The sequence below is a fragment of the Calonectris borealis genome, chromosome 7 (assembly GCF_964195595.1).
Source record: "Calonectris borealis chromosome 7, bCalBor7.hap1.2, whole genome shotgun sequence".
NCBI lineage: Eukaryota > Metazoa > Chordata > Aves > Procellariiformes > Procellariidae > Calonectris > Calonectris borealis.
The window spans coordinates 9,804,080-9,831,645 of NC_134318.1; the positions used below are offsets into that span (position 1 = coordinate 9,804,080).

Below are 27,566 nucleotides of genomic sequence, written 5' to 3' on the forward strand. Positions count from 1 at the left end.
GTAAGAGATAGTATCCATCCTTCTGAAGCTGGGTTTTCATTTTTAGGTCTTTGCACTACTACAGTGATCTCTGACTTACTGTTTTTTTGAGAATGAATAGCAGAAAATACTAATTTTTGAAAAAGAAAAAACCCTTTCTCTTGCTGTTATTTCTCAGCCTGCTAAAATTTCCAGTATCCTTGATTTTAATGCCTTTTTCATTAATTAGAAACACTTTAATGTATTAATGTGTGTGTATTTAAAGAAGAAGAGAAACAATGATTCCCCTCCCCCCCCCGAAGAAGGTCTAAAAATCTCTTCTGTGACAAATAGGAAAACATTTGGTACTTCAATTTGTGCTGAACTGATTGCAATTAGAATAGCCATAAATTCTTTCTTATGGCTGGGGTGGTACACTGCGGTGATACAGAAATAGTACTTTGAGACTTGGAATAACAGATGGCCCTGAATAAATGCTATGTAATTTTGTCCTGACACCCCTTCTTCCCGCCTCCTTCACCAAGACGTTTTTTCCCAATACCAAATATAGAGCTAGAAAAAGAGAAGCGACTGAGATAGAATCCTGGGGAAAGGAGAGGGAGGTTCAGTTCGTGGAAGGGCTGGTGCTTTTGTGTGTCTGTGGTGGGGAAGCCAAGCGAGTTCAACACTTCTCATCAGCGTGAGGTTACATGTTATGACTCGAGCTGCTCGAACAGCTTGGCTCTGCTGCAAAGGACAGTTCCCACTATCAGACCCCACACTAGTGCCTTCAGCCTTCTAAACCAGCACGACCTTGATTTTCAAAAACGGGGGGGGATGGGGAACACGACATCTGTGATGTTAGCGCGCGGAGCTGGATTAGCCCGGGGTGCAGTGAGTGCTGTGGCTTCTGTTAGGGAGGGGGTCAGGATGACGCAACGCAGAGTGGGATATCCTCCTTTGGCAGCAGCGACCTCTTAAATCAGCTGAGCTGTGAAGTGTAAATTCAACCCTCAAGAGTCCAGCCGCAATCTTCCAGATTCATTTTACAAAACAAGTACTTGTGCTAGCGTCTGTCCTTTGCCTGAGATCTATCAAGATCATATCTCTGATAGTGTTCATTCCAGTAACAGTAATCAATCTCTTTTTGGCAATGGACCATTTCTTACAAGATGAGCTGAGCAAAACAAATTGAATATATGAGAAGGACTGCCTTCTGTAAAACAATCCTATTGCCAGGCCTGGCTGGCAGTAACATAGCAATGCTATATGCGTGTTAAGTCCTTCACTTCAAGGAGTATTTACTGATACAGTATTAGACACAGAAGCACCTTAATTTGGGAAGGTGCATAGGAATTGAAGATGTCATTTTTTGAAAATGTATCATATGAACAGCTGGCTTTATAATATCTTCGTAGATAATACTATAATTAACAGCATTAGCAACTTCAGTTTTAAAAGAGGTGTCTACCAAAAACTGGAACAAAGCAGTAGCTTGTGAAAAACACAAGCTTGGTCTCCCTAGCTCTAGGCCTTGATTTTTGACACGTAGAGGGCAACTCTGTGTGAGCAGTCAGGTTGTTTCCCCCTCTCCTGGAGCAAAGAGCTACCTATTAAGGCCTGAGATGGAGGCTACTGATCTGTATCAATCATAAGTAGTTTGGTGACAAGAGATGCCTAAATTGTCTGGTTTTTTTAACATTACAAGAAGGCTGCTGACAGATTCCTTTTAAGTACTAAGGCATTTGGAATTTGCGTCTTAGCTGGATATTGCTCAGATCTTGAATGTAGATAAATAAATCTTTATTTGATGAAAGCTCAATGTTATTTTATGTATTTGAATGATTATAAGAAGTTTTAGAAATTACTTTCATAGGCATGTCTTTTTGCAGGGCTAGCAATGTCTCATTGCCAAGTTCTAAGAGTTATTTTTTCAGATAAGAACTTCAGTAAATGATAATGTCTTTAAGGGAACAGAAACTGTTTTTTAAAATATGCTAACTTGAATTATGTACCAGCAGTGTGTTAGACAGAAATATTAACTTGATCATTATGAGACTGTTTTGTCCTGAAAGATACTTGAAGTGGGAGGATTGTCTCTGTTCATTTGTTTTGTTTGTTATTTTTTGTTAATGCTGGAAATCACATTCCTACCCTTCAGTCACTTAATGTAAGGTAGTTTTTACTTGTACCTTTGTTCTGGAAGGCCTTTCTTTTCTTTGCCATGAAAACAGGTCCTAGATAAATCTTTGGTAAACTTCCTGCAAAAAGCTGCTTTTCTAAAAAGAAGGAAAAATGGCCTTTTTGCTTCCTTGTTTGATCTGGAATATTGTTAACCTACTTTTGAGCAGAAGACAGAACTGAGGAACTCTCTCTTTGCAGAGATGAATTAACTTTGAGTCTTTCTACATGTGTTTAGTTTTTCTTTAAGCTCTCATGGCTGTACATTTTCAATATGAAGTCCTTAGAGACCATGGTGATCTAAACACTTTTTTATTGCATTGTGCTGTTAGTGCCTAAAATTCCAGTACCTTTCTGCCAAAACAAACAAAGTTTGAATCTGTGTGGGAAGAGTCCATTTCACTTCAGATACAATTCTTAACTACTGAGTAATTTTTCCCATCGTTGCGTATACTCATAATACTAGTAATGGGCAGCAGGCGAGCATTTGGTATGAATTCTGCTTGGATCAGTTCTGATCAAAAAACGCAGTACTGGTTAACTTAGCTATTGGGTTAAAGGGCTTGATGAATAAGGTGGTGCTGTCCAGTTTAAAGGTGACAACTGCTCAAGGCAAAGAAAACAGCACACTTGGCATCCTTTTAGTCTTGGCAGGAAAAACAAAGTTTGAGTAGGCAAAGAACTAAATTACTGTCATTACCAGAAGTGGTTCTTCCAGAACAAGAGTAAAGAGACTTTGGCAGGACTTGCTGGGGAATCGTGAACCACGGATTCCCATGCCATGTCTGCTCTTTGCATAAATAAACGTGTTTCAATTGTTAAGAGATTCAGCAACCTCCTTAAGAGCTAGATGAATATCATTATTAAAAGTAGGGTACGCAGTTGCATTATACTAGCCTTTTTCCATTTTTTCATATCTTCAGAAGGTGTGCTATAGCAAGTATTACACTTGCCAGTGAATTTGTTCTTTACAGCTAAATGTGTTATGGGATTTTTCTTTTCCCTTACATGTGTACTGCTTTGAATCCTGCCCTTCTCCGTAAAAATTCCCTGGATTCTCTATGTGTGGCGCCTTAAACACCAACCTACAACTTGTTTCCGGTGGCTTTTATCTCTATTGCTTCATAGAGGATACAAACAGTATTATTGTCTACGTGAAACTTGTGTGTGACTGTGAATGACTCATTCATTAATCTGGGATGGTCAGACCATTTAGTCATGTAGTTCTTTTTATGGTGGTGACAAGGGGATCTTCAGGAGGAAGCAGATACAAACATTTGCCGTGGTACTTCGCTTAGCAATGAAATGAAAATTATGTTCCTTTGCAGGAAGTGGTAGACATAAAATTTACAACATGCATTTTCTATGTCAAACTAGTACCTGTAGGAAACATAGTCTTGAAATGTGATGTGCTTTGCATTCACAGTGTATCATATATATTTTGTGATTAAGTAAAAATTGACAAAGTGGTAGGCTTTATAGTGGCTCTTGCTATAGATTGAAAATAAACACAGTCAAATATGTTTGTTGTTAAAATATTTTAAGCAAAACTACAATAAGCCTACACAATTACAAGTGTGACCTAAATAAAATAATTAGAACTGAAGTAGTTTTCTCTAATAAGTTACTTGTGCTATTCTGTGACAGCTATGTGTCTATTCGTTACGATACACGTAGTAAGTTAAGCAGCAGCAAAGCTGATCATGCCTTAATTTGTTTAAGCATTGTAGTTTACTTGAAGGACTATAGATGGGGATGTGAAGCATTAAAGCTCAGCGTATGGTATGTGTGACCTCATCAGTATGGTGTTTTTGTCTGGCTGGTGTTTGGCAGTACCCGTCACGGGCACTGTTGGGCTGAAGTGTGTGATTCTGCTGTTACTGGCTGAAGCAGCTGGAGTCAACTGCATTACACTTTGAACAAGCAAATAAAGAATAACAAAAAAGTGGTTTATATCGTGTTTTTCCGTAATAAAATACACTTATGGAAAGACTCTGCTTTGCCCAAGCAGTCATTGCATTTCACCTGTATGTCTGGGTTGGGCAGAGCAGCGTGCATAATGGATAATATATTTCCAACTATACACACACACATTTTGTGTGATAATGTTTCCAAAGGATTTGTGAGCACACAGCACTGGAACAAACATGCACAGCTGAGCCAGGGCAAAGAATTCAAATAAAGTTCCTTCACAATCATTAAACTTCCTGCAAAGAGGGTATTTCACCTTCCTCAAGGAAGGAAGTGGAAGGGTGTGCACACAGTCTTCAAAATGTCCTCCTGCATATTGGGTTAAAAAAAAAAAAAAAAAAGAAAAAAAGAAAAAACCCTGCTAAGAATGAATCAAGAACACACTTCACTTGTTCTCTATGGTGGAATCTCTCTTGGATCCACCCTACTTATTCACATTCTCCTTCAGAACACCTTTTTCTTTCTTTCTTTCTTTCTTTCTTTTTTTTTTTTTTTTTTTGCAGACAAGCCTCGTTTCCTTAGTGTTTCAAAATGGTAAGGTCTGCCTGTCTACCTCTGTGCTGAAGGTTGCAGATGTAACGATAGGGCACTGAGAAATCCCATGTGGGAGGTGTTACACACATGGTGATAGGCGTCTGTACTTTGCTCTTTTTCTAAATGTGCATTGCATGTCTGAGAGCTGACAGGTCAAATGTCTGACACGCCTTCAAGGTTGTTGAAGTAATAATAATAAACGTTCTCACTAATCATGAAATAGGTACCTCGCATTCAGGATCTAATACTGCACTAACCTTACTTGATCTCTTACAAGTTCAAGTTCTATATGCTATGAAGTAAGGCTTAAGAAAAGGGCATTGTGCTACTCTGATACTCTCCTTTTCTGTTTATTCTGGGCAGACATTGGCTATTTCAGGCCTGGATGCTTTTGGGTTTCGTGACTTTTTTGCTTGTAAGAGCAGGCCAGTCGTGTAACGTGGCTTGTGTAGTAATGACATATACACATAAAAAAATTCTTCAAACATCTTGGAACAGGGATAAAATAATATTTTTCTGTCTGTATTTTAAGCACCCCATAATCATACAGTGCACTCATCTTTCAGACTTCTCTTTAAACTTCAGGCTTAAAAATAGCTATTGCAGCTGAAAATTGCTTTTCCCATAAACTTGTACCTCCACTGACCAGGCGGGCAGGAGCTTTTGGGTTGGTCCCACCCTTTGAGGTTGACAGAAGCAGCTCGGGAACTCCTGGTGCGGGCCAGCTGGCGGCCGTGGCCATCATGTGCTCGCCTCCCGGTTTCATTTCCTCCACGGGTGACAGAGGCACACACAACTTTCTGCATCTTTAACTCTTCCCAGCGCCGTCTTTAAGAGCCGTCCCTCTTCTTTCCCATGTCTCTGGCGTCTGGACCACCCGTAAGCAGTCCAGCTGGCTTCTCTGGCAGCGTTGTAAAGAGCGATGTTCTAAACAGCTTGTTACCGACACATCTATGTTTAAGTGTACGCTTCCAACGTGAGGGGAAGCAAAAGGCTGCATCCAGCTAGAAGTGGGTCAGATGACTCATACCAGTCCTTGCTCCCAGTTACATGTGTGGGACAGAAGAGTTTCATTGGAGCACTCGCAAGGAGAGAGGAATGAGGGAGGAGGGATTGGCACCCTCCACTTGTAGAGTCAGCGGGAGATGCACATCATCTCTCCGAAGCCTGTATTTGTGCCTCCCTTTGAAAAAGAGCTGCTTCCCTGCAGGCTTCATCTGTCTTTATTCTCAAAATAGGTGGAATAAAATTGTACCTTTTTTTTTTGCCTTGATTTCTTAAAAAATAAGGGCTTTAGTCACCTTCTTGTCTCTCAGCGAGGTTTGACGCAGGAGTGGAGTTCTTCCAGATCTGACAAGCCTTAGGGAAATGAGCAGCATGGAGGAGAGGCCATCAGTCAGGAGGCAGGTGGCATAGCTGCCACAAGTAGTGTGGCTCCTCCAGGTAGTAGGAGGGAGTGCAGGTGGGACTGCTGAAGGCCGTGGGAAGGTATACGAGGAGGAAGGGGAAAGAGTTGTGAGGTCCCTGGCATAAGCTGAGGTTGCTACAGTGGAGGTAGGTTTCAAATCCGTAGGAAAACAGGTTTCCTTCCACTGTGGTAGAGAAACTTGTTTTACTCTTCCTACAATTTTTCAAACATCACAGTTGGTTAAATGGTTTGACTTCATTAATCCTGCTCCAGGAGATAGCATTGAAATAAATAATTTAAAAGTTAGGAATTCAAAACAGAACAGATGGAACAAAACTTGTTTCTTCTTTGAAGGTGAAGATCAAATCCTTTCACTGAAGTATCTTCGTACTTCTCAAAAGCAGTCTTGGGATTACTGAATTTACAAATCCATCCAGTGTTTCTGGGTAAGGAACTTCCTGTGTTTGATCACAAGTTACTACTTTTTTCACCAGTAAAAGCCCATGGAAAATACCGCTTAGTAGTACGAGAAGGGCACCTTATCCTTGGTTGTGAGTCTTTAAAATTTCCAATCTTCACACTTGATTGATTAAAAAGGAAAGTGTGAAGTATTTTTCTTACGTGATGTTCTTGACCAACACTATTTTAATAATCCAGACACAAAGTCAGCTCCTAGAGAAGTCTATTTCACTTTATAACCAGATGGTGCTTTGCCGGTATGTTCTTGCTTTCCCAAATAGTTGCTGTATGTTGGAATTGGGAATCCTTAGTGCTTTGGAGAACTCTGAAGCGTGAATGAGGGTAAAACCCTGCAGTCATTGCATGAGCCTGTTTACCCAGGGAGGGAAAAGAGTAGGCCTTCCTGCATTTCAGGCAGGGGGGAAACTGAGTTTTATTGAAATGTGTTGTTACCAGAATTAAGCTTTAGCTTGACGTGGTAAACACAATAGCTCATTTGATGAAGTGCTTGTGGTTTTGTTTGCTTTCGTTCCTTCCTCTGATACAACATTGCTTTGTTCAGGGCTGCTACTATCTAACTTTTTCTTACAAAATGTATTTTTCAAATTACACCTAATAGAAGTACTAATTTGTAGTCTAGGGTTAGTGCTTAATGAGAACTGCTCCGCAGCCTTCAGCAAGCTGCAGTTTGTAGAGGTTGAGAGCTATAGCAGTTCCAGGTGTGTTATATGGAATTCCTTTTCCAGGCCAGACATCTGGGGAGAAACTCAAGTAATTTTATACAAACTTGAATTTTTTTTTAATTAAAACAAAGTATGAATCTTACTACTTTCTTAGACATTGGAATGACTTTACTAATAAAACAAGAAGTGTGCAGTATTTGTTTTGATGTAGAGGGCTTGGTGTACAGTGCATTTCCTGATCAAACTTCATTTCTTTTTAACAGTATACTACATAACTAAATATAGTTCTAAAGGTTTTTTTACTACCATTGTTTATAAATACTGATCCCCCCTTTCAATCCAGCAAACATTTCCTGTCTTTTGAATGGAATTGAAATTAACTATTCCTGTTTTTTTCCCTGCATCCCCCTCTTCCTGTGTGTGTCTGCCAGCATTACTGGGAGCAGTATCTTAGTATGCTTTTGCTAGCAAGTGGGTTTGAAGCACAGTAATTTCTCTGCATCTCGCAAATTATTCTGTATTTTATTATTTTAGTAGTAAATTTTAAGCATACAGGTTAGAAATTATATTTCAACCATAGAGGCTGGGTTTTTACCCAGTGTGAATGTTTTTCTTCCCTTTTGCTATCTTCTTCTCACCACTCAGTGCCACTTTGGTATACAACAGATAAAATCAGGTTAAAGAAGATTTCAGGATGCGTAAGACTTGGTGGCTAAAGTGTGGTGCTTGACAGGCTTCCCCCCCTGCCCCAAGTGGTGTAGTTCAGTCTTGAATTACATTTTTAATAGGAATTTTTTGGTTCTGTGTGCTAGTAGATTTATCGACGGAAAAATATTGTGAAATAGACAAGCATTGTATCAATTTTAAACACTGAATGACTTCCCCAAGTTTACCCCGAGGAACTTATTGCAGCAACAACTGCAATGTCCCTGTTTTCTGATCAGCAATTTAATCTTTCCTCTTTGCAAGACCATTATTCATCTGTTCTATAAAAGGCACAGTCACTGCTTTCTCCAGAGTAGCAGAGAGCTGTAGTGTTAATCCAAATATGATATACATCCCAGCTGGTCAGACCTCTGCTATTTATAGGGAAAATTCCTCAAATGGCTCCAGCAGGTCAGAACGGAGCTCTTAGTAGGAAAAAAAGCACACGATGGTGGCTGCATTGCTTCTGACGCTGTCTTGGAGCAGAGGCAGCATTTCCACGTTTGCACAGTGATGGGCTCGCTGTTGTATGCCCAGCCAGACAGTTGGAGTGTCTCTGCACCATATCCCTGAGACCAGAGAAGTTTGTTCTTCTGAATGAAATGCTGCAAGAAAATGTGCTAATTGTTTTCCCAACCCAGATGCATTGCTTCTGTGCAGTGCTGCCTTAAATCCTATTAGAAATGAACTTTTCAAAAAGTTGTGTGCAAATACAGTGGTACTTGTTTAAAACGTGAGAGAAATGTGTTTTATTCTGAACTACTTTCATATTATCAGCACGTTGACCAACACTGTTATGTAGCCAGCACTATGTAGCACTATTCTAAGAAACACGTTTTCAGACAAACCGCGGAAAACCACTTGAAAATAAAACATTAATGTAATAGTAATTAAGTGGACCAAACTCCACTGAAGCTGGCTTTCAAGAACATTTTGAAGATATCTGATGTATTCTTTTCTCTTGCCAAAAAAAATGGTTAAGATACTTCTATTGTTGGGAAGGATTTGTATTCCGCCCATAATCCTCAGGAGTTACGGGGGGAAAGGAGCTGGAAAGTTGTGTGTTCCCAGAGCTCCTATTTGGTAAACAGGATTGGGGATATTTGCAGAAGAGACTGGGTAGCTCTGTGACTGCTGGTAATCTAAGTTGGTGGTAGTTCAAATTACAGAGCAGAGCGTCATTCACAAGAGTGAGACACTCTGATGCCCATTTCTAGGAGGTGGTGGTAATTCCAGGAGCTGTCGTCAGTCTGCCACGTATTGGATAGTGTTTTACAGTTTTCTTCTGCAGATTTGAATTGAGAGACCTTTGCTCTTTAATGCAGTAAGCTCTTAGTTATCAGTAGTCTTGTCAGATAATACTGTGTTGCTGAGTAATGCAACTGATAAAAGATTTGATGGAGGTAACTACCATAAGATAAGAGATGAATTATCCAGTCTGTCATTATCTGTGGTGGCAGTATATAGCTTTCCACTTTGCCAGTTCAAGCTGCCGCAAGTAGCTTCTGCTGTCCCTGATGCAAGGGAGTTGTGTCTTCTGTAAAATGGTCAGTCTCTGAGCAAGAACTGATCTCTTAGCTTGATTTTTGGGGGCATTAGACTGCCTTTTTAGCAGCCCACTAGTCCAGACAACTGATGATCAACAGAATGTACTTTTTTTGCTCAAAGACACCTCCATCCATACAGCTTGTCCTTCAGCTGATACGATTTGGGGAGTTGTTAGGTACCTTCTGAAAGCTGTTCACAATTCACAGGGTGTCTGGGTCTCAGTTTAAATTTTAATATCAACTTACAAACAAAATATAATTAAAATGACAAATACCAACGTACAAAAGATTTTTCTCGGATCTGCTCACTTAGCTGCTCTCCTTCCTAGCATCAACTTCACTCTGCTAATTGCTTGCTTCAGGGAAATGTCTGCACTTTGAGGTTTCTTTTCCCATAGTGGCATTGAGTTGCTTGGTAAATGACTCAAAGGCTTGTTCCAATATCACCATATGACTTGGGAGTTACTGTCTGAGTGGGGTATGACCAGTACTCCCTCCCTGTTTCTCTTAGGAGTAGATAAAACAAAATGCAAAATTAGGACAAAGTTGCGTATTGTTGAGATGGTGGTGATAAATGTATGGAACCTGCAGTGAGGAAGGGAAATGTGATTCCACGGAAAATGAAAGAAACGCAAATGTATGGCCGTGTCATCAAAATGGGGGAGAAGATAGACATGGAGCGGTGCTATTCACTTGACCTTTCATTCGTTTGTACATGGAGAAGAACATAAGTAGTACAAACGGTCACCGCAGCGCTCTAAGTGGAAGCTGACAGCCCACCAGGTTTGTGGGTAGCAGCCACTTGTTTGGGGAAGTCTTTAGATCAGATGCTAAAAGATATGTCTGTCGCTCCAGGAGATTTCGCTTTACTGACCCAGATTGTCCCAGCTGCTCAAAGAGAGGGTGACATAACCCATGAGCATAAGGGTCATCTATTTTTTTTAATCTCTATTTTCAAATGCAAAACTATTGTAGAAGCTACTAGAGCAGTTTTTAGTTTGTTTTGGGACAATATCTGCCTGGCCTAGGTTTGGTTTTGCTTATCCATTGGTGGCTGCTTGCTTCCCTGCTGCATGGTCGTTCCTTATGCTGCTCTCAGTTCCCTTCTGCCTTCCCGTCCGTACTAGACTCTCATCTACAGATACAGGAATAACGAGCCGACTTGTAAAAAGCAAGTTTTCCAGCATGCCCATTTCACCTGTGACATTGGTAGTCCCATAGGAAGGCAAATATCTCATTTGTTTTTGTGTTTGTGAGTTAAAATCAGGGAAAATATTTGACTACGAGTCAGATTTTTTCCTGTATATTTATGTTCCTAACTTGAATATATTTTCCACAGGATAATCTTTTATATTTTTTAATAGAAGTTTTCTGGTATTCTTAGGGGTGTGAGTTACTCTTCCAGAACTGAACAAATTGGTGCAATGATGCTTCTTCAAGCCTGAAATCATGACTTGGAAAAGCGTATGCAGCCCTGCTCCCCTAATTCTCAAACCTGATAACTAAAATTTTAAAATCAGTGTAACTCTTTAATTATTGAACAGGTGAAATGAGGAAGGAAGTAGGAGTGTGTGGGGAGAAGTATTAGGCATAGGGAAGAGTGGGGAGCAAAAGAAAAATTGTTGATAGCTTTTCCTGAGAGATGTTAAGTTTACTGACAGTTGGCAAATTACTAAATTTTTAGTCCTGATCTTTTTTTCCCTGTAGTTTTAACTTTCTACTTATAGAAACATAGTTGTTGCTGTTAGACACTGAAAGCAACCCCTAATCTTAAATGTTTGTGGTCCGAAATATCTATAAACATTTGTCCTTTCCTGAACAGCGCATGCAGAGCCCCTTGTTGGGAAGGGTTTAGTTACCCTGTCCTCTCGCCCGGCCTCTGCAGGCAGGGAGGGCGTCACTGCCCGTCCCTGCCTTTTCCCGTGCGGCGTGCCTCCGCACACGTGTGAGCAGGGCTGACCTCAGCTCGACTTTGTTTCTGGTTTAGGGGTCAGGGTTGTGCCTTCAAGCTTGACTTAACTGGTTCAGATGTAGCCCAGCAGCTGCCGGGTTTGAATGAGGTAAATTGTGACCGTGCGCTCAGAACAGCAGAAAATAGGTCAAGTGTGGGTTGGGTTTACATAGAAAGCGCTAGCGTCGCCTGGTAAGCCTAAGCCTCTTCACTCAGACAAAGCCGTTTAAGGTTAACTGGGAAGTTACCATCTCCCCCAAAAACTTTCTAGCCTTCTGTAGCCTTGGTGTTTCTGGCTAGCGTCGCCCTTGGTGAGAAGCCTGGAGCGGGAGGGAGGTTGCGCTAGTTGCAGGGGTGGGCGGCGGGCCGGGTGGCTGTGTTCCCCCGGAGCGGTCCCCTCTGGACAGGCGTGTCTCCGCTGGCTGCCGCGGAGCGGCACAGCCCTGCAGCCTTCAGCGCCTCTCTGACCTCCTGCCCACCAGCTGCAGCGGCGTGGCAGCTGGGTAGCCTTTCACTTGTCAGAAAGGAATAAGGAATGTACTGCTTACCAGGGGTTTATGCATGTGTATGTGTCTAGAAAGATGGGTGAAGCAACAGAAGATTTGTATATTTTAGTCTCAGCTAAATTTGATGATTTCCCTGGAGGGTTTTGGTGTGGTCCGTGTGGCAGCGCTTGCCTGGTGATACCCCCGGGGGTGTCAGTTGCTGCCAATTTCTCTGTGTTTTAGTTAGATTCTCATCTTTTGCCAGTGGAAAAAAGTCCTGTAGCATGGCAGAGGAATACTACCAATTAATAGGTGATGTTGTTAAGATCTTTGGTACTCTGCCTATCCAGATTTTATGTCACTGTTTTGTGTTGTGGGTTTTTTCGCCTGCTTACTCCGATGTCAGGCAGAATAATATTAAGATTGAAGGTTTGTTAAAAAGTTATAATCAGTGAAAGAGATTACAGATCAGTGATATAATCAGATGTGTCAGGTGACACAATCAGTAAAAGATAAAAGAGGAAGAAAAAAGAAAGGGAAGGCTAGTTATCAAGGAATGAAAATAAGGAGAGAATTTTTTTTATGGGAGAAAATCGTCTTCTAAAAGATGGCATTAGAGGACTAGGATAAATTTGCAGAAGTCTAAGATATTGAAAACAATACTTTTTGCTGCTGTGCTCTCTGAAGACTGTTGGGGCCATGGGTAGGCAGGTGTTGACTTACCTTGTTCCTTGTTTTTCACACTGCAATTTCCAAATTGAATTTCTATGCAGCTGAAGTTCCGTGCGGTTGTAAAAATGATGTAGTGCAAAACGGAAAGAAAAAAAGGGTGGGGGAGTCATTTTATAGAAACTGATTTCAAGATATTCACTCATGAAACAAGAAGAAAACTGAAGGTTCAAGCTTTTGACGTATTGATCTCCGAGTTTTTCGTTTGCACTGTTTGAATTTAAATGTGGTCCCTCTACCGTTAAAGTACTAACAACGTGCTTATTTCCGGGTGCAGCACATACTGTGTAAAGATTGTAAACACGACTCTCAAGTTGGTTATATGCTAGTTTTCATTTAATTCGTGTCCTAAATTACCAGAAAACCTCTAAGCAGCCAGAGGAAGCTATAGTTAATTAAGCCACAGATGGTGAGGACTAATGTGGTGGTGACCTTTGCGAGGACTGCAAAATCTACTTAGTCTTTCTCAGTAAAACACTAGCTGAAATGAGTTCGTACTGATTTTAAAAAGATGTCCTTGACGCATTGAAGCCAAATGCAAAGACACTGTGGCCAAGAAAGGTGCTTTCCCAAATAAACGTTTGCAAGTTCTAATGCATGGCATGTGTTGAGGCTTGGTCTTCAGGGCTCCCATTTAAGCCTTTCTAGTGCCAAAAGCCACTGTTTTTTCAGGACTGGTTTTCCTGGAATGCACATTGTCAGTTCTCTTCTCCTTTACTGAAAATGAAGAGTTGACAGCTGACTGGAGTTTCTATACCCTCCTATAAGCAGCATGCAGGCTGTTTGATTAGGAGTAGGGGCATCTACTTGAATCCACGTTTTAGTTGTTGTTTTGTGCTCCGGGGTTTCATCTCTCAATTTAATGAACTCGTTTCTGCGCCTCAAGTTTATGAAGAATGACTTGGAGAAGTATTTTAAAATACTGAGGAAACATCTTGCTTCAATACTGCAAGTCTTGTTGGGAAGGTAGACAGCTGTGGAAATGTGCAGGCGTTCCCACCACATACATGCCCGGCTGCCCAAAACTGAAAAGGAGCTTGTGGTCATTTGAGCCTTTCAGAAGGCACTTTGTATGGTCTTTGGGCAACATGCAGGTTCAGCTCATCCAGGGATGCCTCTCTGTATCTTGGACAGTATTTTGTTTGTGGATGGGGCTTGAGTAGGAGAATTCTGTATGTATTTGGATTTTGACTTTTTTTCCTGTGGATACTGTTTGAAATTCCTGTTTGATTCATGACTTAAAGGAATTTAGAAGCATTGTAAGTGATCTGCACTTGTTCATCTGTGGCTTTGAATGATAAATTATGTTTGTCTGAATAAGCTCTGGGAAAATGCTTCTCTAAACAAAGATTTCTACTTGCTGGTTAGAGCAGCGTGGTATCTTAACCTGATGGTATGGTCTATAGTTTCCAACCTGTTCCATCGTTTTGCACCAGAAGAAAGAACAGACACACTCAGAAAAACACTGGATCACTTTGTTATTTGGGAAAATTTCATTCTTCATCCTTCTCAGGACTTCCTAAGAGTCCAGCATGTCCCCAGTAGGTGAGAATGCCCACCTACAGAGACGTGCAGCTGACTCAAGTATTCTTTGGATAATTAAGCAGAAAGTCTACTCCATCAGAAGTGAATTCCTCTTTTGGTCTGGAAAGAAGGAAGAATAGCAGCAAAGATCTAAAAAACCTGACATAGATTGGCAAGCTTCTGATAGTCACATTGCTTCATGTGACTGTCTTCCAGAAGGGCAGGAAGGATTATCTTCACCACATCTTTCTAGCCCATATGCCCTTTGTCGTCTTCCCAGTATTGCATATAGTCATTTGTGGAGCAAGGGGCACTGCTGTATGAAGTACATAAAGAGCTTCCTACAGTAGATTTAAAGAAGAAAATTGCAGTCCCACTTATTTGATTTGCATTTCATAAGGATTTCAGACCAGCATTAACATCCTCCTGGAGGAGGCATTCCAGGACTTGTCGAAAAACTAGTCTAGGAGAGGGTACCATGCTTACTTTTGTGAGTGAAACTACTTTCAAATGAGGAAAAGTCTGGAGGAAAATCGTACAGGGCATTTAATTCTTCTATGGGTTAGTCTGTCAATCTTGCTAAGATTCGACCAAGGAGGGGAAAACTGAAGGTTTGTAATTGCCAAGGTTCAAATCTGTAGACAGAGTTGTTGTTTCTTGAGCAGTATAAATACAGGGTAAGGAAAAAGACTGGGCACCGCAGAGTCATCTGCTCACCTTCAGTGCTAAGACAGGGAAGAGACTGCAAGTCATCAGCCTTGCCTGTTGCCCTGTCTCCCTGTTTCTGCCCAAGTTTGTGATATGCGCTAAAACTGTGTGCTTAAGGCCATCACCTTTTTAATGTTTAACACATTATGCAATTAATTTCCTGGTTTTTCAGATGTTCACATTTAAGACTAATGGTGGGAAAAGGTCAGTCATGGCACACACATTTTTTCATACGTATATGTAATATGTATACGAAAGAACAGAATTTTTGAGATTTCAGGAACCTTTTTTTTGTTTTAGTATCTTGATACCGAGCTTCAGTTGTCAGTTACAATTTTGCTTTGCTGTACTGATTTCTATTGACCAGTGTATAGCATGTTCATGTCTAGAAGCAAAACACACCCTCCCCTCCCCCAGTGATTGATGATATGTTAAATGTGTGTGGGGGGGGTGTGTGTATTTAGAAACCCTGGGTTCTCTTTGATATCCTCAACATAATCCCAGTCAGACCTGCGTGCACTTTGTGTAATGGATCTTTGACCTCACTTGTGCGTTTTGTAGCTCATGTTTGAGATGAGCTCATCTTTCTCCAAGAGTGAGGAAAGAAGTACAAAATTGACTTTGCAGTCTCCTTTTCTAAGTGTTCACACCAAGCACTCTCATTCAAAGGTACTGATAGGACATGGATCTGAATAGGAGATAGAACAAAAAAGGTTCAAATGTACTGTCTGTAGGATCACCAGTATCTTCAGTGTCAAGTTCAAAGGCAGCAAAGATGCTTAGGAAGGATGTGAAAGCTAAAAAAAGAAAAGCAGCAGTGTGTGTTGCCTTAAGAAACAAATCAAAAGTGGCTCAAGATGACATACAGAGACTCAAAAACTTTGCATAAAGAACTCATCAAAGTAGAATAACGTCAAGAGTAACAGGTCTGACTTCATGGCACCTAATCAATGTGTATAGTCTTGAAACAAAGATAAAAATTTATATAGATGGGACTGAAGGAATTATTCAAAATGTACAAGATCTGCATATTAACTGCATTTTTAAGTCAGCCAGACTTCCAGTATTGCAGTGCTTCAGTCCGTTGCTCAGGTCTTGTGGATCTGGAAGGGGAAATTGTTGGTAAGCAGTCTCTTGCAGCTGCTGTGAAAGAGAGTGCATGGGAAGGAGGACAGGTGAATGATCATCACACAGCTCCAGTTCCAGGGTCTGTTGGGTTCCCCTGGCAAATCATTCCCTCTTTCCAGTGATGGTGTTGCTTCTGTATGTAGGATCAATGCAAAAATGGGTTTGCACAGGAAAGGAGAACAGCTAATACCCTTTTTAGATTGCCTTGGGAGATGAAGTGTTTTGCTAGTCTGCCATCCTTGAATAAATTTTAGTGTTGACCCTCTTGTGCCTCTGCTAATGCTAGCAACATACTTGCCTGGTTGGTGTTTTTAAGCTGGTGGTAGAGGTCCTGTTGATCTTCTCCTTCACTTTTACTTTGTTCCACTTTACATGTATTAAAACGGTCATCTTGACCATTCCTTTTGGATCCATATCGTTTTCAAAAGCATAAGGAGAGAGAGTAATTTTCTCTAATAACTGAAGCATTGATGCGTTCTCCATAATGGAGCACAGCAAATCTTCAAGTGTCAGGAAGTGAATTCTGAATTTGAATAGACATCCTGTGATCAGGGGGTTAGCAGGAATAATCTCATCCAGATGAATAGAGAGAAATTGCTCATGTCACTTGAGGGCCTGGCAGCAGTGTAGGATTCCCTGAGTGTTGCTTGTATCTTTATATTCTGTGGCTGGAGCTTTTCATAATAAATTGTGAAACATCAAGGAACTTGTTGGAGATCAAGGAAAGAAATTACTTGATCTCAGCTGCAGTACTGATAAAACATTTTACATTTTGTATGTGGAGAATCGCTCTGATTATTTTAGCTGTCTGAAGTTCTGTCGCCACAAATGAGTGTTCCTGCAGCTTGTGGATTTCCAAGACCGTCTTCTGCACAAGGAGTTGCCAGGCTGCGGTGCAGGTTTATTTCTCTGCCACAGCCTCAAATGCAGAAATAGCAAGTTTGTTCTGAAATAAAAAGAAATAGGTGTTCTAAAAGTCTAGAGATGAATGATGGGTTAAGCCATGCTTTCAAGGATACAGACAGATTTTGTGCCTAGTTTTTCTTTGTTAGGAGGACAATGCAACCAAATACGTCTTAATTTCCCAGATGATGTCCTACTCAAATAGTGAAAAAGAATATTTTCCAGGAGAACTGAATGCATTAAAAATAAAAATTAAAGCATGTCTTATTTGAAATTACCTAATTAACAAAGGCCTACATATTTGAAAATCAGTAATGTGTTTCTCTCAGAATGTTTGTTTCTCTTAAAATACAGCTCTCTCTTATGCGTTATCTTTGTCGGTTTTATATCTATGTTTATGCTCAATATGTCCATATTAAATTTTACAGATACAGAAAACAGATTTTTTTAAAAAAAATTCATTTAATCATTATTTAAACAATTATTTCTGCATACCTGTAAACATTGAAGTCTTTAGAGGGCAATTTTAGCTTGTAGTAAGACAGTACTTATGAAAGTGTGATCCTATTAATAGCTTACAAGTCTGGCCACATGTGGGATCTGACATACCATGTTCCCATGAAATAACTTCTAGCACTATGTTGCACTTTTAAGTTTTTTCTAAAAATAACAGAGGGATTTGTAGGCAATTAGTAAAATTAGCATCAAACTACTTAATATTGTACTCTAAAATACATCTAGGAAAATAAACAGAAATGTTACGAGTAAACATAACATATGGTTCTTTTTTTAATCTCTACTTTAGGACGACGTAGACAGTCTAAACCCAGTTCTCAGGGATAACCCGCAGTTACATGAGGAGGTAAAAGCCTGGGTAAAGGAACAAAAGGTTCAGGAGATTTTTATGCAAGGTAATTATGTGGGAAATTGTGTTATTTTTATTTGTGTTAGCTAGTTTAAGGCCATTAGGTGTGTGGGGCTCATCCCATAGCATTTGTGATATAATGGAGAATATATTTCTAACTTGGAAGTTATTTTTTGGAAGTATTTGTTAATTCCAGAAAACAAGACTATGTAAGAAGCTGTGCATGACTTCTTCAGACTGTTCTTAACTTGTTTGATGTCTTAGTGATTACAGCAAAAGCTGAATAACATTAGTCTGAACGTAGATATTTTGTAAAATTTGTTGTGAAAATAAGTATGTATGAATGGCAACCACACACCTTTTAGCATGTTTAAAACTGTTCTGTGCTCTGTTAGTGTTACTATTGCTTGTGATAACTAGTCTGGTATCTGTCTGTGCTTGTAGTTCTTCACAGTTCCGTCACAGGTGAAGAATACTTTCAGATCCCCACCCCACACCCTCACCCCCGATTGAAAAGCGCCTTTCAAATCCGTTACGATTTTGTAACGCGATTCTAATGCTGGAAGGTTGCAGCAAACACATACATCATTTTCAACTGGAGAAACAAGTTAAGTGAAAACTAGTGTGAATTAGAATAAATTATTTTGGCTCAATCTTGCCAATAATAAAAATATTACTATGCATTTGCAGTATATTCATTAACTTTCTGCAGAACTGACAGGCAGCTGTACAGGGGCATTCCTAGCAATGGGACGCAGAAACTAACCTCTGTGGGTCTGAGTTAAAATCCCTAGGCAAGCAGTAAAGCAATTTGAGGACAAAAATGCTTAAGCAGTTATTGTGTAATTTAAGATGGGGAGGGGAGCAGTAAATAACCTGATATTAAAAGGATGGTGCTGAGGTTTGCTTGCTGTCTGGTTTCTTTGATAAAACTAAGATTAGAAGACCAAAGCAATATGGTAAGTATAATATTGAAGTTACAGTAAAAAACTTGTATCTTTCCTTCTGTGGTGTTTTTAATTTGACTAGATGGGATGATTCTTATGGGCCACAGAGAAAGGATGCTGAAGAAAACAATGTGCAGAATTGTGTAGATAGTAAGTTGGTATGTCAGTGTTAGTCATTTTAGATTTTACCTTAATATCCTCAGATACAACATGAGCTAATAGTCTGTTGATGAAATTTGCAGGCCAAAACTGGATTGAGAGGTGACGTGAAATCAAATTAGGGCTATATGAAAAGGAATTTAAAATTGAGCTTGTTTATTTTATTTCATTAGAGTAACAATAATAAGACAATTATAAAAGCTTCTGTGTGCACTGGTACAGAATCAATACTTGAGCAAAGCCCCAGCAATATTGAAATAGTCATCTAAATGAAACTGCTAGCCCGTCATCCACACAACTCATTTACATCCCATCATTCCAGGAACTGTATTTTTGTCTTTATATATATAATTCTATGTAATTTGTCAAACAGATGTTTGGATGCTTAGAAGTGCGCAAATTAGGAATATTTTAGATGATGAGATGAATGTAATCCAAATGTCCTTGCAGACTAGCTTTCCTCATCTAAGGAGAAGCTGCAGTTCAAATCCACTTGCTCACCTGATGTGATGCAGTGTGGCTTCCTCGGGCAGTGACATGCCATCCGCCGCGAGGGCCTTTGCAGTGCCACCACCTCAGCCCCGTGGGACAGTGGTCAGGCAGCAGACACTGCTGTCACGTTCTCCTGGGGCATAATCTGCTCCTGGTCACAGAGACTTTGTGTTTGGCCCAAACCTTTCAGAGGCTTACGGACAGCCCTCTAGCAGTGCCGGTTGCTGTAATCTATCATGTTTTCCTTCCTTGCTCCTCCCCTCCCTTCTCTGGTTTTCTTAACCTTCTCCCTTATTACCATTTTCCTGTCCCGTGCAATTTAAGCAACATTTTCAGTTCTACTTTGTCTAGACGCATCTATTAAGGTTGTTACCATATTCTCTTACTTCATCCTCTACAGCATTTTTAGGATCCAGGTTTTTCCTTGTTGTCTCATGATGCTGAAGCCGTCATCTAGTATCTTAGTATTTTCTACTTAAATGGTGTTCTAACCGTGATAGTCAATCTGAAGAAAGAGGAGGGTTGGAGAAAAACATTAGAATTGGGTTCCAAATGTTTAAAAAGAAATATGCCAATTTGAGGAGGGGGAATTTTAGTCAAAACTGGTCCAATTATTTACAAGAATGAGAGTAAAGAAAAAAATTGGCCCTCGTGACCTTTTCTTTGGGTGGCAGTCACAGCAGCATGCTTTGCAGTAGAGATTGTAAGTTTGGCAGGAAAGTAGTTTATTCCTTGTTTTAAAAAAAACAAACTCCTCCCAACTTGGCCAAGTTGAAAGCTTTTGGGACAAATAAAACCGGTTCAAGGGACATAGTAAAGTGTCTTTGATTTTTAACAATTAAAATCTTTGAATTTTTTCTTCCTATTAGATTTATTATCACTACAATCTCTGAGGCTGCGTGTATAATAATCCTCTTGAAACACTGAGTGTGCTTCAGCCCTGAAGATATTTCCTGATAGTACTGCACAGGCTGTTTCAACAATGTGTAGCTGAGCGTGATTCAGCCAGGGACTGGAGACAAAGCCAGGCTTTTCCTGTAATGGCTGCTTGTGGCTGGGCTGGGCTGGGCTGGAGCTGAGCTGTCCTGTGTCGTATGACCACAGTTTAATCTGTCTCCTTCTTCCTGACACCCCAGGAGCACGTAAGAAAAAACCCCCACTGTTTTTAAAGGTAGATAAAGTCTCTTTTAAAAATAGATAGGATAACAGCTGGGATGAAGGGCAGACGCAGATTAGAACAAGGAGTAAGAGGAAAGAAATTGGCACTGGGTCAGTGCTGAAGAGTGTAAGAGAAGCTGGAAGCTGATGGAGAGGGGAGGATGGAGCTTGTAAGCTGAGAAGACTGGGAAAGGACTTGGAAGCCAGTGGCCTGGAATTGTAAATGCTAAAATGAGACAAGAAGCTGGGGAGAGGGGAGAGGCTGATTCTGGTTATGCAAGAGACTGAAAATCATTGTGCTGTTAACAGTAGGGTGCAAGAGAGGAGGAGCTGGGATAGGAAAGTAGGAATGGGAAATTTGCACGAAGAGACACAGGCAAAATTTTACTGAGACTGTCTGAACAAGGCAGAGCTTTGGGACAGCCATGAAAAGTTTGAGACATGTTGGGTTGGGTCAGACAGCCAGAAGTGTGGGAGCTGAGCTGGAGGCGTTTTGCAGGGCCATACGGAGTAAGGGTTGGAGAGAAGCCATCAGGAAATGTGTCCCCACGGGAACCCCGTCTGGTCCAAGACCAGGAATCTGAGACATAAGCTTGTAGATTCTTCCGCTTTTTCTGCCCATACATATTGGTGATTGGCAGTGCCCATCCTGGCGCCCTTCTGACCCTTGTCTGTGCAGCTGGAAATGTGCTCTGGGGATGAGTTGACGCTGGTAGCTCAGAGGGTTCACTGGGTCTCGAGGTTTCAGTTGTGCAGTGAATGATGTGGATGTGGGTGAAAGAAGAGTGCCATTGCATGGTGTTTCTGTTTCCCAGCTGTTTTAAAACTAGATAGTCACATGCAAAAAGTATTTCAAAAGGCCTTGCTAAGGTTCCAAAATTAAACCCTAAAACCACTTGGAAATGTCTAAGTTGTTATTGCTTTTGCACGTCTCTTGATCTCTCAAATGTTGACATTAAAAACAGTCCTTATGATCACACACTTTCTTGTCCAGAGAATATAATGGACCTAGTCGTGTGGATATGGATATTTTACTGGAGAAAGCTGTCACCTGCGAGTCCCCTGGCCTGTTTGCTGCAGATGTTTGAGCTTACTTAATGTACTGGGCAGGGATTGGAAAAAAACAATCTTTAGGAAAGACGGGGGAATTCTGGCCTTGCCTGTGCGGTTGAGCAACTAGGCACTCTTAAATCATTTAAGTTAGGCTTTTTGTAGGTTGTCACTGACTGGTTTTGCTTCTGTTCCTGTATGCCTGACCTGGGGTTTGGTTGTGGAAGCAGCGAAACCCGCACAGTTGGCGCTGAACTCAGTGGCAGCATTGCTTGGTCATACAAAATGCTATATAAACACTAAGTGTGATGAAACTTACGGTCCCGGTGATCAAATGAGACACTGAACGTGAATAAAATTATTGAATCTCAATTTCTAGGTCTTGAAACCAACTATAAAATAAGTACAGTATCATACTATCTTCCCACTGCCATGGGCTTTTGGAGGTGAATTAAGCTGGTCTTTGCAAAGGGACAGTGTGAGGTTTCTTTGCAGTTGATATATCTGAAAATAGGAGCTAAAGTCTTTATAGCGTGTGTGGTTTTGAGTGTTCTGTGTGGCCATAGCAGGGCCGGGATCACTCAGCTGCCTTTCCGACTGCTGTAATGGAGAGAAACTCTGTGGTCACTTATGGGAAAGACTTGGCAGATGCAGAGCCTAACCACCAAGATGTAAATCTTTTCGCCAGCAAAGCATCTGGGCATGTGACTAGCCTGTTAAATAGCTTCTGTATAACCTGCTGCTGCCACTTTCTAGCCTTTCAGATTACTTTTCTATGGTTGCTGTTTGTAGGCAGGAATTTTCCCATCGTTTGTCATCATGGTTGCAGAAAGATTTAGTTAGATAAGAAAATTGTATGTTGAAAATGTTAGCATAATTGACCTTAAAGCATACTTAAATGTACCATTTGCATTTCAAAATGTCTTCCTGAATAAAAGTAAAATCCACAGGCAGTGCTGTGCCAGAAGTGCCTGTAGTTTGCTGTCCGTGCCATGTGTGCTGTATGTTTGCTGTGAAGCTTAAAAAATCAGGAAAACCCATTTATACTTTTTTTGCTGAATTCCTCAATGGCTTTTTTATTTCTTCCCCTTCTAAAGGTCCATACTCCTTAAATGGTTATAGGGTGAGAGTGTACAGACAGGATTCTGCCACCCAGTGGTTTACTGGTATCATTACTCATCATGATCTCTTCACCCGCACTATGGTTGTTATGAATGACCAGGTGAGTATGATATGTGATACTCAGAAAACAAGCTTCAAGTAAACTACACGTTGGGAGTTTGTAAATTTTTTTGTGGTACTCTGAAATACACTGAGTGGTTCAGTTCCAGCAGGGCGAGTCTGTTACTGCGCTGAAACTACAGCATGACTTTACATTGGACTAGCAGTTAAAACCATCCTGAAGGTGAATGTTTGTGCAATGATGTGATTAATACCAGTCCTGCAGTTCTGCTTTTCTTCTGCTGTCGCTATTTGACTAGTGAAGTCTTTTGAACTGAAGTGATCTAGTTTTAAGAACTGGTCTGCCCTGTCAGCTCTGTTGAGAATTTCTTTTCTCAACGCTGAAATCTTTTAGCACTGCAGTAGCGATTACTTCTTCCAAGCAATTGAAATATCCACTTTGTGCAATTTATTGAATTAACCATTTACAGCCCTAATTTACATTTACTGTGGTGGGTTTTAGTTGTATTTCTGAAGTTGATGTTACAAAAAGAATTAATGCTGATATTTTTAGTGGCAGTAATGAATTCTATTTCAGGAGACCAGAGTAATGACTAAATGTTAATATAGTGAATGAACCGTCTGCCTTGAAATGACTGACAAAATTATGTGTGACAATAAAGATTTAAGACTAGTCTAATGCTCAGATACATTCTTTCCCTTAATTTACTCTAATTAATTTTCCCCCAAATATTTTTTTTTCATTGTGACACATTGATTAAAGACCTGGTTAGCATTTCTTTCTTTCTGAAATATCATCCCTCACGAGTAACACTCCACCAGTCTTTAAGAGTTCCTTTCTCCAGTCATTTTGGTTCTTTTCTTTCAGCAGTTTTGCTTCTCTTGGGAGCAGTATTGTAATGTGCTTCTGCAGTATATTTTATAGTATATTAAATAAATTTCACAAAATATTTTTATATTGTAAATGCTACTTAAGGGTTACTCTATGAAGAGCTCAGTGTCTTTTAATTTCAAATTTGCAGGTCATTGAAGGAAAAGGAAGTAGTGGTGGGGTACTTTTTCTTTTATAAAAAAGAAGTTATTTTTACAGTGATATGTAAAGACACATTTGCTTTGGTTTTACTCTATTTCCAGCCTTTGTTGAGAGTCATACGTTACTTCTGTTTGTCAGGATTATGTAGGCTTTTCTCCGATTAGTCTTTAGACTGGTGAATACCGGTACAGAAAATACAGATTGGGCAGTGTCTGAACATCTGCTGATTCTTATTTTTTCTTTTTTTTTTTTTATACACCAGGTGTTAGAACCTCAGAATGTTGATCCTTCTATGGTTCAGATGACCTTTCTAGATGATGTTGTTCACTCTTTGTTGAAAGGTGAAAATATTGGCATCACTTCACGCCGACGGTCTCGTTCCAACCAGAACAGCAACACAGTCCACGTAGATACATTTATCTTTTTACCTAAGTATTTTCGTATATGGCGGATATTAAAAATACATATTTAAAGTTGCTAATTAAAATTGCATTTAAGTCCATTAATCACAAAATTATTTTCAGGGTCATTATACACGTGCGCAAGCAAATAGTCCCAGACCAGCAATGAATTCCCAAACTGCAGCACCAAAACAGAATTCTCACCAGCACCAGCAACAGAGGAATACTCGGCCAAATAAGAGGAAAGGCTCTGATAGCAGCGTGCCTGATGAAGAGAAGATGAAAGAAGAAAGATACGATTATATAGGTCGAGGAGGTAAAAGCGGTTATTGGAAGGGGAGGGAGAGCTTCTTAAAACCATATTAGACTGAAAATGTCATAGACATGTTTTTATCTTTTACAGAAAACCCCAAAAACAAAAATAAACACTTCCTTAGTAAAAGAAGAAAACCTGAAGAGGATGAAAAAAAATTAAATATGAAGAGACTGCGGACAGACAATATCTCGGATTACTCTGAGAGCAGTGACTCGGAAATTTCAAATAAAAGATTAACAGATTCGTCCTCAGAGCAAAATTCAGAAAATGAGTTAAAAAGCAAGAATACTTCAAAGATAAATGGAGAAGAAGGAAAATCTCAAACTATTGAGGGAGTAGAACAGACACTAACAGATAGACGGTCTCCATGGGATGAAATACAGGAGGATAAAAAACACGAAGAGACAGAAAGACTGAAGTCATCCTTCTTGGATCAGCAGGAAAAATCTTCACTCCATGCTGCAGAGCAGCCAACACCTTATGAGCAGAATGCCAAGGATCCACATGTTCAAGAGTGCAATGCAGAAAAACATCATACTGTGGAATTAAAAAATGAGCAATTTGTACCCAGACCTCCTACTCCGAAATGTGTTGTTGACATTACTAATGAAAACAGCTCTGAGAAAGAGAGCCAAGATAATGCTGCAAGTACCTTTGGTTTGCAAACGGTTCAGAAAATAGAATCTCACAGCAGCGATTTAAAACAGCAGTTTGCAAATGCAAATTTCCTTGAAGCAAGAAAACAGGAAGCTGATCAAAGTTGGGTTAGCAGTGTTGTTAACAAAACGGATTTGATACAACCTGGGGTTGTAAAAACGTTATCAGTAAATGAACACTTAAATCCTGAAAAAGAAAAAGTGCAGTATGGCTCATTTATTTCTTCGTTAAATGTAGCTTCTCTAGCAGAAGAGAGTAAACTGCATAAACAAAGTCCAGTCCCCGATTCTGTGAAGTCAAAACCTAGTGCTTCAGTTGATCATCCTAAAACAAAGTCACCTGATGTTAAGCCTAAATTCACCCAATCTTCCGATACTGTGAAGTCTAAGGTTAGTTCCCAAAACAGCCATGCTACTGGATTAACAAGGTCAGCCAATAAAACTGATCATGATTTGCCTAGGTCTAGTTTTCATCCGGTTCCAGCTAGAGTTAGTGCTCTAGAAGCTACTAAAAGTCCTCTTATCATTGACAAGAATGAACATTTCACGGTGTACAGGGACCCCACTCTGATTGGACAAGAAACAGGAACTAATCACATTTCACCTTATTTACATCAGCATAATTATCCTCTGCATTCCTCATCCCACCGAACCTGTTTAAATCCAAATGCTCATCATCCTGCATTAACTGGTTCATCCCATCTGCTAGCTGGGTCTTCAGCTCAGGCTCCCTTGTCCGCTATTAACACTCACCCCCTTAGTACCGCATCTCACCATTCTGTTCATCACCCTCATCTACTTCCTGCAGTGTTGCCCGGAGTGCCTGCTGCCTCCTTGCTGGGTGGCCATCCGCGACTAGAGACTGCTCATGCTAGCAGCTTAAGCCATTTGGCATTAGCACACCAGCAGCAGCAACAGATGTTACAACACCAGTCTCCACATCTTCTTGGACAAGCTCATCCTTCTGCTTCCTATAATCAGCTAGGGCTTTATCCAATTATTTGGCAGTATCCAAACGGAACACATGCTTACTCAGGACTCGGTCTGCCCTCCTCCAAGTGGGTCCACCCAGAAACTCCTGTTAACACGGAGGCCTCCTTGAGAAGGGTAAGTTGTGCTCGTTTCTTAATGACGTATTTAGCCGGGACTGGTGTCTCCCAGTAGTGGTTTCCTAGGTACAGACTCGGTAGTTTGTATCGCACCGAGTGTCCATTCACAGTGGGTTTTTTGAGTAGGCACAGAACTAACTAGGAGTGGAAATCCAGTAGTAGCCACTGTCTCACAGTGGACGTGAGTGAGTTCTTCCAGACCTTGATTTCCTTAGTATTTTAAAGTAGGACAAAATGTTTGTTTTTAGTTTATGACCAAGTGAGGTCAACCAGCTTGTTTGGGACCTCAAGTCCACTGGCTGAGTATTTGCTACCTCAAACTATGAAAACCATTAGAAGAAAACTAGGAGAGGTAGGACAGTCGTCTTCACAGTGAAATTTCATATATCCTTGCTAAATAATGGAGAAAGGCTGAGACAGAAGGAGTCCTAAATCCAGTGGAAAGTTCTGAAGAGAAATACTCTAGCATTTATAAATCTTTCTTGCACTATACACCCATTTCTCTTGTCTTTACACCTATCTGTGTACCCTCTCTTGGTATATCTTTTTCTCCCCTTCTGTTCCTGTTGACACACATCCCTGCCTTCCCATCTGCTTTCTACTCCTCTGTATTCAAGTCAGGGTGATTCCTCTGTATGCTGCATATAACCACTGAAGTCTCAGAAGAAATGGTTTGTGTTTTTCAGCCTAGCGCCCAGTGCGGCGGCGGTATTTGGCAGGCAGACGTGGCAATTACAGGAAAAGTTTTCTCAGCTCCTGCAGGCTTGGGATACAGCATGCTCATTGCAGGCACCTTAGAGGAACAGTGTAAGATGAAGCATGTGTAGCGCAGACAGAAACTTTGGAGAGCTTTACTGCCAGCTTCAATCAAACCTCCACTGAGCATGTGCATACTGATTTTTAGAGGCTTACAACTTGGCCTAATTTGGGCAGATTTTCACAGGGACCACAAAAGGCATGTTGCTGACAGTGGTCCTTCTGCCAAATTGTAAGCCTTTGCGTCAAAGCTTGGAGTTTCTGAATGGTTACAGAGATTTTTTTCTTTTTCATCATGGGGAAAGCTATTCTTCCTCAGCCTCATTCTTGAGAAAAGCCAAACCATTGTGGCTAAGTCTTTCCCAAACAGTCAGTTTGAGTTGGCCTTGTAATGTGCAGTCAGTTTGATCTAAAATGTGATAAAGTCAAATGCAGCAGAGAAGAAGAGCCTAAGAGAAAACTATAGGTGGATTTATCTTTTCATGTTGCTGCCTGCTCCACCCCATGCTGAAGTCCATTTTGAAGAACTTACCATAGACTCTGTTTTCACTTTGGCTGCTTGAAGTAT

At 40.5% G+C, this 27,566-nt stretch overlaps 1 protein-coding gene across 9 annotated transcripts in view; it reads left to right on the forward strand.

Moving 5' to 3' along the window:
- JMJD1C (jumonji domain containing 1C) overlaps window positions 1-27,566 on the forward strand; it is a 167,008-nt gene that overhangs the window by 109,706 nt on the left and 29,736 nt on the right. For 5 of the 9 annotated variants that reach the window (XM_075154254.1, XM_075154256.1, XM_075154258.1 and 2 more), the window contains 5 exons: window positions 17,680-17,785; window positions 22,643-22,767; window positions 24,023-24,166; window positions 24,285-24,477; window positions 24,565-26,240. In XM_075154254.1, the coding sequence (XP_075010355.1) occupies window positions 17,680-17,785; window positions 22,643-22,767; window positions 24,023-24,166; window positions 24,285-24,477; window positions 24,565-26,240 (2,244 nt within the window). Of the gene's footprint in view, window positions 1-6,406; window positions 6,499-17,679; window positions 17,786-22,642; window positions 22,768-24,022; window positions 24,167-24,284; window positions 24,478-24,564; window positions 26,241-27,566 lie in introns of those variants that run through there. The other 4 variants (XM_075154261.1, XM_075154262.1, XM_075154257.1 and 1 more) reach the window with 3 other exon arrangements.